This window comes from Aspergillus nidulans, chromosome VI (genome assembly GCF_000011425.1).
Source record: "Aspergillus nidulans FGSC A4 chromosome VI".
Lineage (NCBI taxonomy): Eukaryota > Fungi > Ascomycota > Eurotiomycetes > Eurotiales > Aspergillaceae > Aspergillus > Aspergillus nidulans.
The window spans coordinates 573,346-587,373 of record NC_066262.1 but is presented as its reverse complement, the minus strand read 5'-3'; the positions used below and the strand labels follow the sequence as shown (position 1 = coordinate 587,373).

Below are 14,028 nucleotides of genomic sequence, written 5' to 3'. Positions count from 1 at the left end.
CCTACGCCATCACGCCCAAAATTTCACCTAGTGCCAAGTCTGCTTGGAGCTCAAGGCCAATATCCATAGCATACCTGTCAGACGATAAAAACAATATCGAAGTACCGGGTAGGAGCTAGAATGGATGGAACAAGTATGGATGAAACGAGAACAGACGAAGACACCAATGACGAAGTCAATGTTCTCATTTTCGACTATATCATTTGCTTGGCTATACACGCAGCCATGGACGTGGCACAGGGTAACACAGGCGAGTGGGATATGTCCTGGCTCGAAGATACTCTACGGGGTAAGTAACAGACATTAAGCAAACCCATAATCATCCAGGTTGGCTAAAGCCCGGAAATTTAGCTTTGCGATCAGTGCTTCCGCCGATAAAAGAGCTACCAGTGGATCTTCAGATAAAGGCCCAGGTATTTGAAATTGCTCGGGTGTTGAGCAAGGCATCTTATCCAGGGCCAGCGGAACTGGCGGAGATGGCAAGCACATTCGTGTCTACATGTAACGCCAAAAAAGAAGACATGCTAGCTCTACACGCGATGGAGGTTGCGAGTCACATTCGTAACGAGAGCAGCCAAACAGCTGTCGTTAATAGTCTCCTTTCCGTCATGCAACTATTAGCGCCGCCCATACTCATACAGCTCGAAAGAGGGCGACTCGAGGGCTTGAACCGGAACGAAACGCAACAGCTGAAGCGAAGGATAGGCATGGTATAAAAACAAATTGCACTTTTGTCTCAGTAATAAATATAACAAAGACCAGGGATTAGAGAGAGCCTAGCCCGGCCTCGAAATCTACAGCTGAAACCTAGCACTGATATATCGCACATATTGGATTGATATTTTACAGAACAAATTAAAAGAGAACGGCACAGTTCGTCTAACCCAAAAGCATGCGGCGAGGGTCTTCAATATACTCCTTTACCTGTCGATATCGTCAGTCAAATTGTTCCACAGAAAGAACACGAAAAGGTGAGGTAAAAGATACCTTAACTAGGAAAGTGACGGCCTCCCTGCCATCCAGAAGTCGATGGTCATAAGTGAGGGCAAGATACATCATCTGATAGGTAGGTTAACAACAAGAACCAAGCGCGCTTTAGCAGGATTTTACATACCGGACGAATCTCAACCTTGCCGCCGATGGCCACGGGTTTGTCCTTAATGGCATGCAGACCGAGAACAGCTGGAGCGGGTTAGTTTGATGATTGTACTAGTAGTCGTGGACACATAACTTACCAGTTTGTGGAAGGTTGATAATAGGCGTGCCCATGAGAGATCCAAAAACGCCACCCTAAATGCCGATTAGTACATGGCTTGCTCGATAAGGAAATATAAGAGTCTCACATTGCTGATGGTAAAGGTGCCTCCAGCCATATCTTCAATAGTCAGTTTGTTGTCACGTGCCTAATGGCGTCAGTTATGATCTCCTAAATGAGGCTCATCTAGGCCAACCTTCTTGCCAAGATCTGCAATAGACTTCTCAATACCAACGAGATCCATAGTCTCAGCGTTGCGGACCACGGGTGTCACTAGGCCTTTCTCCGTGGCAACAGCGACGCTGATGTCCACATAATCGCGGTAAACAATGGTATCACCACCATTGGGGCCTTCGATGGAAGCGTTAACGGCGGGAACATCCTTCATAGCCAGAACACAAGCACGAGAGAAGGCACTCATGAACCCCAGCTTGACACCTGTTTTCTTAAGAATCTCATCCTTGTACAGCTTCCGAAACTCCATCAAAGAAGACATGTCGACCTCATTGAAGGTAGTCAGGGAAGCAGCGGTGTTCTGGGATTGCTTCAAACGTTCCGCGATCCTTAGTCTCATCCGGTTCATTTTGACCTTTTCAAGGATGGTCGTTAGCACCAGCCGTGCATTAAGCGCGAATCCGAAACGTTACTCACCCTTCTCTCCTCACGGTTTCCTAGTGCGGGCTTTGCCTCCTCCGTTGGTCGAGACTTGGATGCCACTTCCTGTGTCGGCTTGGAAGTTTCAGCCTGAGGAGCCTTTGTTGATGAGGTGCTCTTCTCAGGAGCAGAAGAAGATGGTGCGGATTCTGGTTCCTTTGGCTTTTCAGCCTCAGAGCCGGTAGAGGCAGGTTCCTTGGGCTTCTCAGTCGCTTCCTCTGATTTCTTTTCCGGAGTACCACCGGCTTCCAGCTTCACCAGATCCTGTCCGACTGTAACCGTATCTTCCTCGTTCACGAGCAGCTCCTTGATGACTCCGGACTCCGGCGCATTAACCGATACATCAATCTAAAGCGTGTAAGTGACTTGAATTGCGACACACGGCAAGTCCATATAAACCAAAATATACCTTGTCAGTTTCAATTGTCGCAATCTCTTCATCCCGCTCGACATAGTCTCCGACCTCTATCATGAGAGTTCAGCGAGGTTCGGCCACAGATTAGAATAACCTACGTTTTGAGAATTGCTTCAATGTACCCTCTGTAATTGATTCCGCCATCTGCGGAACCTTGACGACAGTATCGGCTGCATATGGTGTCAGAGAACGTCAAATGAGTCAGGTGGGCCACCTACCATAGGTTCGAACCTGATAATTCGAAATTGGGATGACGTTGACTCTCGAAAACCCGTTTCTGGACGGCGATCAGAAATGGCTGGAATGTATGCACTTTCTCAATCAATCATACCGTAAAGCCGGGCCTTTCTGTAAGCCCTGAATCAACCCGGAAGCGCTTCTGGCGTTTTCAGATCCCTTGCTCGTTGTGAAAGTCCTGCAGCATATCGCACGCGGTACACGAGGGACAGACCTTAGACGCTGGGCGGAAAATTGACGCAGAGATAATCGGGAAGCCATGTTGACCTCAGGTGCAATGATAAAAGAAAGTTCGAGTTCGGCAGGTGTTGAGGTATTCGGGGAAAGGATACAGTCTATAGAGATTGGGAGAAGTGAGGTATACCTGCAACAGTGAAGAGAAGCTAGTCCAGTCCGGGCCGAGAAGTACCGGAAATTCCCTCAGCAAGGAAGCTCCCGTCTGAACTCGGCAAGTGACGGATTATCATTACTACGGAACTTCGGCGTGCCAAAGAAACCAATTTAGCATAATCTATTCGTGGGATACCACTCCGCAAAGGTCATATCAAGCCATTATCCTGGCGGTGTCGTTAATCCAGACCGGCCCGTTCACATTTCATTTCAGTATTGCCAGGGAATTTGGCTCATTATGTCCGTCAACGCTGTCACGTAAGTTGCCGGTAAATGAATGGGTTCGACCTGCGCTGACTTCGATTTTCATAGATCTCTCTACCGGCGTTCGCTGAAGCTCGCCCTGGACTGGGCTGTCCACAGACATATCTGGAGGGGACAGGCAGTTTATATCCGATCCCTTTTCGAGGCCAATAAGAACATTCGCGACCCCCGGCAACAGAAGGTACGTGACATGACCTTCGCAGCCGCTGACCGCTCCGTCGAGGAGCACTCGCTCACCAGCACTGTTAGGTCCTACTCCGAGAGACCGAAAAATTACTCGAAACATGGAAGCATCCTGATCCCTACCGTGCACCAACGGCCCCTGGTGGTATGTTTACAACAATCTAAGTATCCGAGCAAAGGACTAACCCGCGAAACAGGAAGCAAATACGAGAGAAACCTTCCTGCTCGTCAACTACCTTGTGAGTGTAACCTAACTTACGTGGACAATCCAGACATCGTCTAACGTCATGTCAGACGCCTCTGGTGGTGCTGGTGATCATTAATGCTCTAGGACAAAAATCAAGAGAGATTATTTTATGTAATAGGAGCATGTATTCCAGTCGTCTAATTAAATCAAATGCAATGTCTCTGCGAAACTAGACTCTCAAGACGAGATTTAAACACATAGATTGCCAAAAGACAGCACTACAATTGATACCGATAAAGTTGGAATCAGAACAGTTGGATTTTAGGTCATTTGAACTTGTCGGTATCATTCCATGCCCGTGGACATAATTTACAAAAATCAAAACGCATCGAAATTAAAGAGCCATAAACGTGCCCAGGCCAGAACCCCGTTATCATCAGTAAGAGAACCAAACCACGCCGAATGACAAACCCCACGCAAATAGAGAAAATAACAAAACAAAAACAAAACCCTTTACAGCTCCTGGCTGCCCTTTCCGGCCTTGGGGGTCTTCTTGGGGAGGAGGTCTGCATCTCGTTAGAATAACATTCGGGGCATGTAAAAGGAGTGCACGAACTCTGATGAATGTTGGGGAGGACACCACCCTGGGCAATAGTGACGTGGCCCAGGAGCTTGTTCAGTTCCTCATCGTTTCGGATGGCGAGCTGAAGGTGGCGGGGGATGATACGGGTTTTCTTGTTGTCACGAGCGGCGTTTCCAGCAAGCTCGAGAATTTCAGCAGCAAGATACTCCAAGACGGCAGCCAGGTAGACAGGCGCACCTAGCAGGTGCTGGTTAGCGCTGGGGGAAACAGAAATACACACGCAAAACGACATACCGGCACCAACACGCTGGGCGTAGTTTCCCTTGCGAAGAAGACGGTGAACACGACCGACCGGGAAAGCCAAGCCGGCCTTCGAAGAACGACTAGTCTCACGTCAATACAGTTATAGTTGTGTAGTGGTGTTTTCAACATACGACTGAGCGTTCTTGCTGCCGCTAGCCTTGCCACCAGATTTGCCGCCAGTCATTTTGATTGATTTGGAGAATCAGGTTATTCGAAAAGTAGCTGAGATGCGAAAACGACGCGTAGGTGTCGGTGTAAGAGGGTAGGAGCAAGAAATGATAAGTGGAAAATGGGAAGGGACGACAGCTATCGCGAAGGAGCGGAGGGCATATATAACGACACCATGAAAGTAACGCCGGGCAGTCCAGACGCGTTTTGGATCACCCTCTCGCTTAGCGGGGTCAACCAATCAATGAGCGGATCATCATCGATTGTACCAGTTGGACGGTGTCGTCATGTTACAATACCAGATTGAGAAAGGTGCCCAGACTAATCGAAAAGCCTTACCGTACCGTATCCTTGGCAAGCTCCTGCCGCCAATCTTGCCGCGTTTCGCGCATTCTGAGCTTTCTAATCATACAAATCATACAATTTCAATACCGTATCGAAAAACTGCCTCCTTTGTGCTTTTTGGATCAACAGGGCGTTTGGAGCCAAGTATAAGTAGCGCGCTTCCCCTCGTCACCGCGTATTCTTAACTTTCATCCTCCTACTCATTCCACCCCACTACTCTCACGCGTCAACCAGTGCTCTCTTGCATCCCCATTCATAGTCAAGTCACTCATCCATTACCGAATTCAACTTTCGAATTTATCAACTTTTAAAATGCCTCCCAAAGCTGCCGAGAAGAAGCCTAGCACTGGCGGCAAAGCCCCTGCTGGCAAGGCCCCAGCTGAGAAGAAGGAAGCTGGAAAGAAGACCGCCGCTGCTGCCTCTGGCGAGAAGAAGAAGCGCGGAAAGACCAGGAAGGAGACCTACTCTTCTTACATCTACAAGGGTGAGTTCGTCCGAATCAGTCAATGATATTGACGTGTTTTAACTCGCAACAGTCCTCAAGCAAGTGCACCCGGACACTGGTATCTCCACCCGTGCTATGTCTATTCTGAACTCTTTCGTCAATGGTATGTAAACTATTTGCTCTTACGCGCGGTTATGAAGCTAACTTGGCTGAAGATATCTTTGAGCGCGTTGCGACGGAGGCGTCCAAGCTCGCTGCTTATAACAAGAAGTCCACCATATCATCTCGAGAAATCCAGACCTCGTGAGTATTGCATTTTATTTTAAGAGTGATATTCTAACTTGACTAGTGTGAGGCTGATTCTGCCCGGAGAACTCGCCAAGCACGCTGTGTCTGAGGGCACCAAGGCCGTTACGAAGTATTCCTCATCTGCCAAATAGGCTTTTCTCGGCATCTTTTCTTTTTTTAATTGCACGGATATGTTCTTTGTTTCGTTACTCGTCATCTTGAACGGTTTTGAGGCGGCGGGTTAAAGGGTGTTCGCGGGATTTCTAACGTGTCATGGGATGGTCTTTTTTTTCCTATTTGTTCTATTTCCCCTCGGGTCAAATGTCGTCTTTCAACGCCTTCAGTTTTATGGAAACATGGATGTGGTGTAACATAACTTGAGTTCTGGAACCGGTTGTATAAATACCCTTCCTCGAATTCGAATCCAATGCTTTCATGGAAAGTTCTAATTAATAGTTGGGTCTTGGAATATCTTTGCCTATCTGGGTATATTGTACCTTGCACTCATACTCCTAGGTACAACTGCTGGCTGGGCGGTCGTCTTCACTGATTTACTACAACGCGACGTCAAGATCATCAAATGCCTCAACTTCGTCTAGTGCTTCCCTTCGCCCTTTCCAGGAGGCGGCGTCGCTTTCGCTTAGGATTGTTATTATGGGTTTTCCTTCCAGGGACATAATCCGAGCTTTCCAGTCTTCCCAATCGTCCTCATCTCTGATTAGGAATCCTATGAGCATGCTTGGGTCCATGTCTTGGATGTTGAGTCTTCTCAGTCGACGAGTGTGGTAGGTATTGACTTCATCTTCCGTGTACGTCCCTGATTCGCTGTATCTTAGAGCAGGGCGGGTGTTGTGTGGGTCAAGGTAGAAGAAATGCGAACCCTGGACAGCTACAAAATAATGGGAAGCTGACGGACGTCCTCTGTTCGATAGCCTTTAGCAACTGATACATCCAATAATACTCCAGGTTTGCATGACGTACCCCGCGATCCCCACGGATTGTGGCAGCTGTAGCACGGCTTTTAGTCCATTCCAGTATACTGCAGTGATACGGTCGATTCCAAGTCTGAGACCCAGCAGTATGAGCGTCGGGCGAACAGTGCCTTTTTCATCCCTGGACACACTCATAAATTTGTCCTGATGAACGTCCGAGTTGTCATCTGCAATATAAACTTGGAGATTCGACTGGTCGTATCTCGCTGCAAGGCCTCTAAACTCCTACGTGAGCTTTCGTACCCCGCCCTTTTGAAAACAAGGGTCCCTACTGTATGCATCTAGCTGTAGCAGTTGGCCCAAACCATTCCCCTGGATGCTTTCCGCAGAAATCTGCTCCGTGCTTGACAAAACTGTGTATCGAGAATGGGGCATGAGGGGAGTCGGCGAATAGCGAGAGTAGCTTCCCTTCTTCTTCTAGTCTTTCGCCCCTTCGCCAGTCTATACGGTATTAGCGGTCTCTGAGCTGCATCTTTGGGACTACACTGTTCCGGGACTCATACCACGGCCCAGTAACAGGATGGCCATGGAGTTAGCGAGTAAGCTTTGGCCTGATCTTATCATGCACCCCCATCCGGTGTCACTTGTGAAGCCCTGGGCATCGATGAGTTGACTTCTCAGCCGCACGCCCAAGGTCAGTGATAAGCTTCCCTCTTGTCCAGCGTCCTTGGGAATCGGCGGGAAATTTGACCTATATGTCATCCATATCTTTGACTCGAAGTCCAGCAGAAACGCTTCAGGCCAGCCAGGTGCACTCGTGTTCGTGTTCTGTTGCTGCCCATGGTCGGGGTTTCCTTTTGCAATATTAATTATCTGACCTTCAAGCTCGTTGCGTATTCCACGTCTGATTCTTTTGGGGGGGGGGGGGGGGTTACTAGATTCATCGGCTGTTTCCTCGACGCATTGAGGTGGGTAGCGTGTTCCTAGACACCAGATCGGCGAACCAGGCTCCTCGTCATTCTTAGGCTCGGGATCCCATATATACTGTATTATGCGTTTCCTGCATCGTTCTATATCCGTTGCGTTCATTTTTTTCGCGTTACCGTTTGTTTGTGGTTTAAGTGCGGGCGTTGGTTGGTTGACCTAGCCAGTTTTGAGCTACCCTGGGTTTGACTATTTGAAGATGACACGCCTTCGTTCATTCGCAGTCTGATTTTGGTTTCACTGCTATCTGCTAGTTGGTTGTATGCTTGGGTTTATTGAGTGCTTACTGTGCTCCTGGTAGAATTTGATCACTTGAAACCAAGACCTCTTTCTAGCTATGTGAGCCTGGCTGTTGCGGCGAGTGACGTGTTGGAGATGATTGGAGTACAAGGTTTCGGGCGGGTTTACCACGGGGTGAGGTCACGAGGTGCTGTGGCTCTCTATTTGAGGGCGCATATGGGTGTCTGCAGGGCTCCTTGGGTTCTTTATATTATACCTATTGGGTGGCCTTGTATTTCAGTGATAATATCTGGTTGGGCGCAGTAATGCAACGGTATCTGTGTGCTGATTCCTTGGTTGTTTAAGGTATGTGTTGTAACTATCCCTTCATGCGAAAATATATAACAGCAACATGGTAAGCTTGGAGCAACAACACTATTGAGCGAATATAAACAACTATATGGCACATCAGACAGACTAGACAGAAGTAGAGCTATTCTCATCAATATCATGATTATCAACACCCAAGACCATAATCCAACAAAGCAGTAAAATATGCTGTTGCTATATCCATAGCACCTGCACCTCGCAGAGGATGCTGGTTAGACAGCCTATAACTCCTTACCTAACCTATATTGAGGTGGTTGAATGTCGAACAAATAATAGATTACTCCCATAGCGATAGCTTTCATTTATAGGTTTAGGTTATAATTCATTATTTCAAATGGCAGTAGACTTGTTAAACCCAACCCACGAAACCCGCCCCAACCCGCCAAGAAACGGGTTGGGTTAGACCTTCTAATTATCCATTGGGTTTTGGATATTTTTGGCTGCCCCAAAGCCCGGCGGAGCAACCCGCTAGGTTGCTAAGATATCTGAATAAGTATATTACTATATTAAGATTATATTTCTTACTTAGATAGTTTATAATACAGTATTTATATATAGTATTTTATTAGCTATGTAGATCACTGCTTATTAAAGTAATGATATATATAACTAGGTTATTCTGGGTTATTTAGATTAGGTTAGAATTAGTTGCCAAACTTATGGGCAGTTGTGACGAGCTACGCCCGAAGTCTTGATTCGAGCATTGCCCGAATTGCGACGAGCCGGTCCACTAGGAACCAACTGCCGATTGAATCTCTGGTCCGGGATAAGCCCTGTACAGGCCAGTTCTCGTATGACTGTTGCTGACTTCCGGAATGACGAATCAAGGTGGCACCAACGTCGGTCCGTGACACATATAGGAAGCTCGACGGTCACTGTGTTTTAATTCTCTAGCGAATTCTTCTAGTATAATACTACCTGTTAGTATCAACGACTCTAGCTCGTGACAGCAGTTTACTGTTCAGGTAACCTACCCCAAAACCTGTATAGATAGATCAGCTAGCCCTGAAAACCTGCCATAACCTGTAGTTTAATAAGTCTACTTATAGCTAAAAAAATCTTAATTTTTACTTTTTCTAAGCTTCTAAGTATCTATTATAATTTAATCTCTAAAATTATTATTATTAAGAAAATACTAATCTAGTAGTAAATAGTCTTTACCTACTATATAAAAATAGTAACTATAAAATAAAAAACTAGATTTAGATAAGCTCCTAGAATATTATTTCTTTATCCTTATAACCTATTACTAGCTTAGAGTCTTAGAAATATATCTTAATACTAAAATTATAAAGTATATTAAGGAGGAGTATTAAAATAATATTTATTATTCTACTATATACTAGGTTCCTTATAGTACTAATTTTTGTAATCTTACTAAGGCTTCTAAGAAACCTTATAATATATTTTATAAGCCCAATAATAGTCCTTTCATTTTCTCTAAAAGACTCCAAAAATTATAGCTTACTATTTTAAGAAATTTAAATTATAAGATTCTCTAAATAATCTATAATAACCAGGGATATTATAGTCTTGATATAGTAAGTACTAAAATATAAAACTCTATATTCTATAAAGATATCTCACTACCCTTGAAGTATATATAGATATATTTATAATATTTATTATTAATTTCTTACTATAAACGCTACAGATATTTCTAGCTAATTTATATACTAGATAGTTCTTACTAAATATTTATTATAAACTTTATAGTAAGCTTACTAGTTACTAATAAAAAAATAACTAGATCCTAGTAGCTATAAATAATTCATTTAATAGAAAGGCCCAGTCCTGGGCTTATTAAAGATACTAAATAATTGAAATAGAGTTAATATTATTTATATAAACTACTAACTAGGGCCTACTAATTCATTTTATATTATTTCTAATTAAGATCCTAATTCATAGCCAGGGTATAGAAAGCAAATTTAAAATTTTAGGGGGTTTTTTTTAGCTATATTCTACTATATAATATATAAAGAGATTAATTCAGGTAACTAAAATAATAATATATTACTAATTTATACTAGAGCTAAAGTTGTAAAGTTATTAAGAATATGTATTATTATCGATTTTAGTACTAAATAGTTCTAAGAAAACCTTTACTAGGTTATTATTATATAAATTAATATATAGCTAATCTCTTTAGTAACCCTAGAGTTTATTCTATTAAATATTAAACTAAACTTTTACTCTCTATTAAGATATCTAGAAGACTAGAAGGTACTAGCTTATCTTTTTATCTATATAAAAAAGCAGCATAATAAATATTACTAATTTATATATTTTAAAAAAGGTAAGAAAGTTATTTTATAGCTTTAAAAAAAAATCTAATATACTAGCTAATAGGTATCTTAGCTAGAAGCTAGATTAATAATTTATAGACTATCTATAGTCCTATAATATATTAGTAAGGTTTTATATCAATTAGATTTTCCTTTAAAAGCTTAAAATATATTCTATAGTATTAATCTCCCAGCTTAAGTTTTTTATAGAGAATCTATATAATCAATAGCCTAACAAGCCAGGTCTAATAATTAATTACAACTTTCCTACAAATAAAGACTAATACAAAGTTAAATATATTATTAATTAGAAGGTATAATTTCTCAGATATAAGTAGAAGCTAGTTATTAAATATCTTATCTTAATAAGAAGGTATAGTAGCAAATAAAGAAGCAATATAAAAAAATAGCTTGAAGAAGTAGAAGATCTTATTACTAATTATAATAAGAATTATTCTTTTTAGTTATATAGTACTAAGGTCAGCTTTTTCTTTCTAGGGTACTTTATTGCCCCTATTCTAAAGATAATACTTACTAATACCTAGACAGTGCCTGTGGCCCAGGCAGTTAGCTGGGATAGAATAATAGATAATATTACTAGTAATAGCTTTAGAGAATATAATAATAATAATTTATATATTTAATCAAACCTTGCCTTATTGCAACAGGTATACGTTCTATTAATTCTATATTAATTATTCTTTTTATTCAAGGTCCTAGATATTCACTATAATATTTATTATTATAATTCTAATATTAGTAGCTAAATAGTTACTCTAGGCCTGTTTATAAAAATTAATATTTTATATAAAATAATAGCTAACCTAAAAAAAAATATTAATTGAATTTAAACTATTTAAATAGTCTATAAAACTAGTTATTAAACTAAGTATTAATAGTCCTACTAACCTAATAGTATTAAATAATATATAATTAAGATATATATAAAAGTTATTAAATATAAATAATAAACTAGAATAGAAGTTATGGCCGCTAGTTCAAGAATTTATATAATAACTAATTTAATATTAGAGCCTATATAGTAAATATTCTAATTCTAGATATAAATCTAGCTCTGCCTGACCTAATTTATTTTTTTTATTAAATATAGCTTAGTAAAAAAGTTTTTTTAGGTAGATCTTTATAATTTAGTAAATATCTCAAAGAGTCAGACTAAATCTTTTTTTATAGTACAAGATTTTTAAATTAACTAGGCTTATTATAAAAATAATATAATAAGTATTAGGCTCATTTTTTTTCGAAGTATATAATAGTAAGATTAAAATAAGGCTGGAGAAATCTGCTATTCATATATAATCTATAAAATACTATTTAGATTAAAAAATATTTTATACTGATTTGAAATAAAAAATATATAAAGTAAAAAAATATCTAAATTGTAATTGTGGTTTGAATCAAAAATTTATCAGCGAAATTATTATATTCTTATATATTTTTCTAGAATACAAAGAAAAATATTATAACTTTACTAAGATAAATAGTTAAGTTTTACCTAGTTAATAACCTACAATCTAATAATAATTAAAATAGGGGCCCTTGTCAAACAGATCAATTTTTAATTTTAGAAATTGTCTAATATTAGTTCTTTTTAGATACTAACCTGCCTAGTTTATTTTGTTTTTAGAAAAAATAAAGTAAATAGTATATTCGATATACTATAAAATAGGTTACTATTTATTATGGGTCCTTTGCCTATACAAGGACCTTAGACCTTAGTGACTCGGCCAAGGCTTGCGCTGTCCTGAAGGCGGTGAGCCACCTATAAGACTTCCTCACAACAACAATCCTTCTTTCTCATTTCTTCTTTAGCGATTCCTTCTTGAACGTACGGCACGTTTAGATAGGAAGATCCATCTAAATACGTCCCTTAACATATCACAAGCTTAGAGAAAGAAATAAAAGATAGAAGTGCAGATATCTTCCTCCTCCCTTTATCAACCTTTCTGACTTCCCGGACCTGTATGCCGACGGATCCCTTTCGCGAAGTTATGAGGATGGATCTCCTTTTCTAAGCTTCGAGGCCGCAATTCCAAGGCTGTATACTGATATTGCAGAAACCTTATTTAGAACTGGGTTGAGGGCATAGCTGGCAACCAAATCAAGGCCATAGCCTGTGACAATTAGCTCTTAACTGCTTTAAAATAATTTTTATATATATTCTATATTACTGGATATTTTTACTATAAATTAGCAAGTTATTAAGAAATAATAGTATAATCTATCTAAGTAGTCTACAAAAATAAAGTTTATATATTACTAGAAAATTGCTATATTAATAAAGCTAGGAAAAAAAAATAAAATATTATATTTTAAACTACTAAATTAAGATTAAATATAATTAATTAATCTAACTCTAAGTCTTTCTATAGTTAATAAAACCTTTAGTAGATATCAATAGAGCTTTATCAAGATCTTTATTATATTCTAAAATTTTATTAATTAGTGGGATAGGATATTAATCTTTTTAGATAATGATATTTAGCCTAGAATAATTTATATAAATGGTTATTAGGATAGGGAAAAAAATAACTAATTTATAATATATTATCTTACTACTTTAAGCTTCTCTACTAATATCTTATATATAATAAGCTATGATTAATATATTTAGGTTTATTTTATTTTTATATTATAATTTGTAAAGGTAGCTTATCTAAGTATCAATTCTAGAAATATCTATTATATTATAATATTAAAATAAATTTAATTTATATAATATATATTTTCTTACTTCCCAAGAGGACGCTTAGTTTATAGTTAGCTAAAATAATATTTATTTTTATGAAACTATTTAATAGAATCTGGCTACTTTTCATAATAACAATTAATTTCCAAATTACTAGATTTCTTTGCAGCCTTTCTTTCTTTAGATCTAACTTAGGTAGTTTTTATAATCCTAGATCTTTATAAAAAGCCTTCATAATATTTTCTATCTTTACTAGTATAATCTAATAATCTAGTTATTAGACAGGTAGAGGCAAGTAGTAGACTCATACTAAATAATTTCTTTATTTTATCTAGTTTTTTTATATAACTTCTTTTTATATAACTTCTTATTAGTAATTCTAATTTACTAGTTGTTAAGTACTAATTAGAAATTTACAAAAAATTTTTATATAAAATTCTTTATTCAAAAAAATAGGTCTTCTAGCTACTAGAGTTGTTATATATTATAATTAAATAAATATATTACTTTTTTAGCTATAATTAATCTAGTAATATATTATAATAGCCAAATTTTAAGATTAGGAATAATATAAGGTCTTGCTATCTATATATATATATATAAGAATATTATAATCTAGTAGTATATAAGGCCCTTTATATAGCTTAGGATATAAGTAATCTTGCAATACTTAGTAAAATAATAATCTATATTTAATAGTAATTACTCTGTAAACTTAGGATATTTCTTATCATTTAATAACTATTCTAATTATCTTTAGAGAATTTAATATATCTCTTATAAATACTTTA

At 39.1% G+C, this 14,028-nt stretch overlaps 6 protein-coding genes across 6 annotated transcripts, besides 5 other annotated features; 3 read left to right on the top strand and 3 right to left on the bottom strand.

Annotated features, from left to right (window-relative positions):
- Positions 1-14,028: part of a sequence feature (contig 1.58 1367..83422(-1)) that runs on past the window's edge.
- Positions 121-716, top strand: ANIA_03465 (uncharacterized protein; the record flags this gene model as incomplete). Its single annotated transcript, XM_050612440.1, has 2 exons — positions 121-289; positions 352-716. 2 exons carry the CDS (start codon positions 121-123, stop codon positions 714-716), a joined length of 534 nt encoding a protein of 177 aa, XP_050468364.1.
- On the bottom strand, positions 658-2,919 carry ANIA_03466 (alpha-ketoglutarate dehydrogenase kgdB). The gene is made up of 11 exons (XM_050612439.1): positions 2,656-2,919; positions 2,543-2,601; positions 2,423-2,494; positions 2,319-2,374; positions 1,907-2,257; positions 1,452-1,844; positions 1,344-1,403; positions 1,236-1,290; positions 1,115-1,182; positions 988-1,059; positions 658-924 (listed from the first exon to the last, which is right to left on the bottom strand). Exons 1-11 carry the CDS (start codon positions 2,820-2,822, stop codon positions 880-882), a joined length of 1,398 nt encoding a protein of 465 aa, XP_050468363.1. The 5' UTR covers positions 2,823-2,919; the 3' UTR covers positions 658-879.
- Positions 3,107-3,810, top strand: ANIA_03467 (NADH dehydrogenase [ubiquinone] 1 beta subcomplex subunit 9). The gene is made up of 5 exons (XM_050612438.1): positions 3,107-3,209; positions 3,264-3,396; positions 3,465-3,543; positions 3,596-3,637; positions 3,693-3,810. The coding sequence occupies exons 1-5, from the start codon at positions 3,190-3,192 to the stop codon at positions 3,719-3,721; spliced, it is 303 nt and encodes a 100-aa protein (XP_050468362.1). The 5' UTR covers positions 3,107-3,189; the 3' UTR covers positions 3,722-3,810.
- On the bottom strand, positions 3,887-4,798 carry ANIA_03468 (histone H2A). Its single transcript, XM_655980.2, has 4 exons — positions 4,603-4,798; positions 4,463-4,551; positions 4,202-4,405; positions 3,887-4,151 (listed from the first exon to the last, which is right to left on the bottom strand). Exons 1-4 carry the CDS (start codon positions 4,653-4,655, stop codon positions 4,099-4,101), a joined length of 399 nt encoding a protein of 132 aa, XP_661072.1. The 5' UTR covers positions 4,656-4,798; the 3' UTR covers positions 3,887-4,098.
- Positions 5,184-6,167, top strand: ANIA_03469 (histone H2B). Its single transcript, XM_655981.2, has 4 exons — positions 5,184-5,468; positions 5,521-5,592; positions 5,645-5,732; positions 5,779-6,167. Exons 1-4 carry the CDS (start codon positions 5,297-5,299, stop codon positions 5,867-5,869), a joined length of 423 nt encoding a protein of 140 aa, XP_661073.1. The 5' UTR covers positions 5,184-5,296; the 3' UTR covers positions 5,870-6,167.
- ANIA_03470 (cysteine protease ATG4) lies at positions 6,192-7,856 on the bottom strand. The gene is made up of 5 exons (XM_050612437.1): positions 7,585-7,856; positions 7,213-7,503; positions 6,982-7,150; positions 6,699-6,926; positions 6,192-6,638 (listed from the first exon to the last, which is right to left on the bottom strand). Exons 1-5 carry the CDS (start codon positions 7,736-7,738, stop codon positions 6,272-6,274), a joined length of 1,209 nt encoding a protein of 402 aa, XP_050468361.1. The 5' UTR covers positions 7,739-7,856; the 3' UTR covers positions 6,192-6,271.
- Positions 9,879-9,881: a sequence feature (Short protein (ANIA_11397, CBF82640.1) was converted to a misc_feature.).
- Positions 9,920-9,932: a sequence feature (Short protein (ANIA_11397, CBF82640.1) was converted to a misc_feature.).
- Positions 9,968-9,973: a sequence feature (Short protein (ANIA_11397, CBF82640.1) was converted to a misc_feature.).
- Positions 10,111-10,118: a sequence feature (Short protein (ANIA_11397, CBF82640.1) was converted to a misc_feature.).

Excerpts from the sequence above, each read along its gene's own strand:
- ANIA_03469 (XM_655981.2), top strand. The coding sequence starts at position 5,297 with ATGCCTCCCAAAGCTGCCGAGAAGAAGCCTAGCACTGGCGGCAAAGCC. Across the intron at positions 5,469-5,520 it reads CTCTTCTTACATCTACAAGG|TCCTCAAGCAAGTGCACCCG; the intron begins GTGAGTTCGTCC and ends AACTCGCAACAG. Across the intron at positions 5,593-5,644 it reads TCTGAACTCTTTCGTCAATG|ATATCTTTGAGCGCGTTGCG; the intron begins GTATGTAAACTA and ends ACTTGGCTGAAG.
- ANIA_03470 (XM_050612437.1), bottom strand. The coding sequence starts at position 7,738 with ATGAACGCAACGGATATAGAACGATGCAGGAAACGCATAATACAGTAT. Across the intron at positions 7,151-7,212 it reads CATCCTGTTACTGGGCCGTG|ACTGGCGAAGGGGCGAAAGA; the intron begins GTATGAGTCCCG and ends AATACCGTATAG. Across the intron at positions 6,927-6,981 it reads GCTACAGCTAGATGCATACA|AGGCCTTGCAGCGAGATACG; the intron begins GTAGGGACCCTT and ends GTAGGAGTTTAG.
- ANIA_03466 (XM_050612439.1), bottom strand. The coding sequence starts at position 2,822 with ATGGCTTCCCGATTATCTCTGCGTCAATTTTCCGCCCAGCGTCTAAGG. Across the intron at positions 2,495-2,542 it reads TTATCAGGTTCGAACCTATG|CCGATACTGTCGTCAAGGTT; the intron begins GTAGGTGGCCCA and ends CACCATATGCAG. Across the intron at positions 1,183-1,235 it reads TATCAACCTTCCACAAACTG|CTGTTCTCGGTCTGCATGCC; the intron begins GTAAGTTATGTG and ends AACCCGCTCCAG.
- ANIA_03467 (XM_050612438.1), top strand. The coding sequence starts at position 3,190 with ATGTCCGTCAACGCTGTCAC. Across the intron at positions 3,397-3,464 it reads GCGACCCCCGGCAACAGAAG|GTCCTACTCCGAGAGACCGA; the intron begins GTACGTGACATG and ends CAGCACTGTTAG. Across the intron at positions 3,544-3,595 it reads TGCACCAACGGCCCCTGGTG|GAAGCAAATACGAGAGAAAC; the intron begins GTATGTTTACAA and ends CCCGCGAAACAG.
- ANIA_03468 (XM_655980.2), bottom strand. The coding sequence starts at position 4,655 with ATGACTGGCGGCAAATCTGGTGGCAAGGCTAGCGGCAGCAAGAACGCT. Across the intron at positions 4,406-4,462 it reads CGCCCAGCGTGTTGGTGCCG|GTGCGCCTGTCTACCTGGCT; the intron begins GTATGTCGTTTT and ends AGCACCTGCTAG. Across the intron at positions 4,152-4,201 it reads CCTCCCCAACATTCATCAGA|ACCTCCTCCCCAAGAAGACC; the intron begins GTTCGTGCACTC and ends AACGAGATGCAG.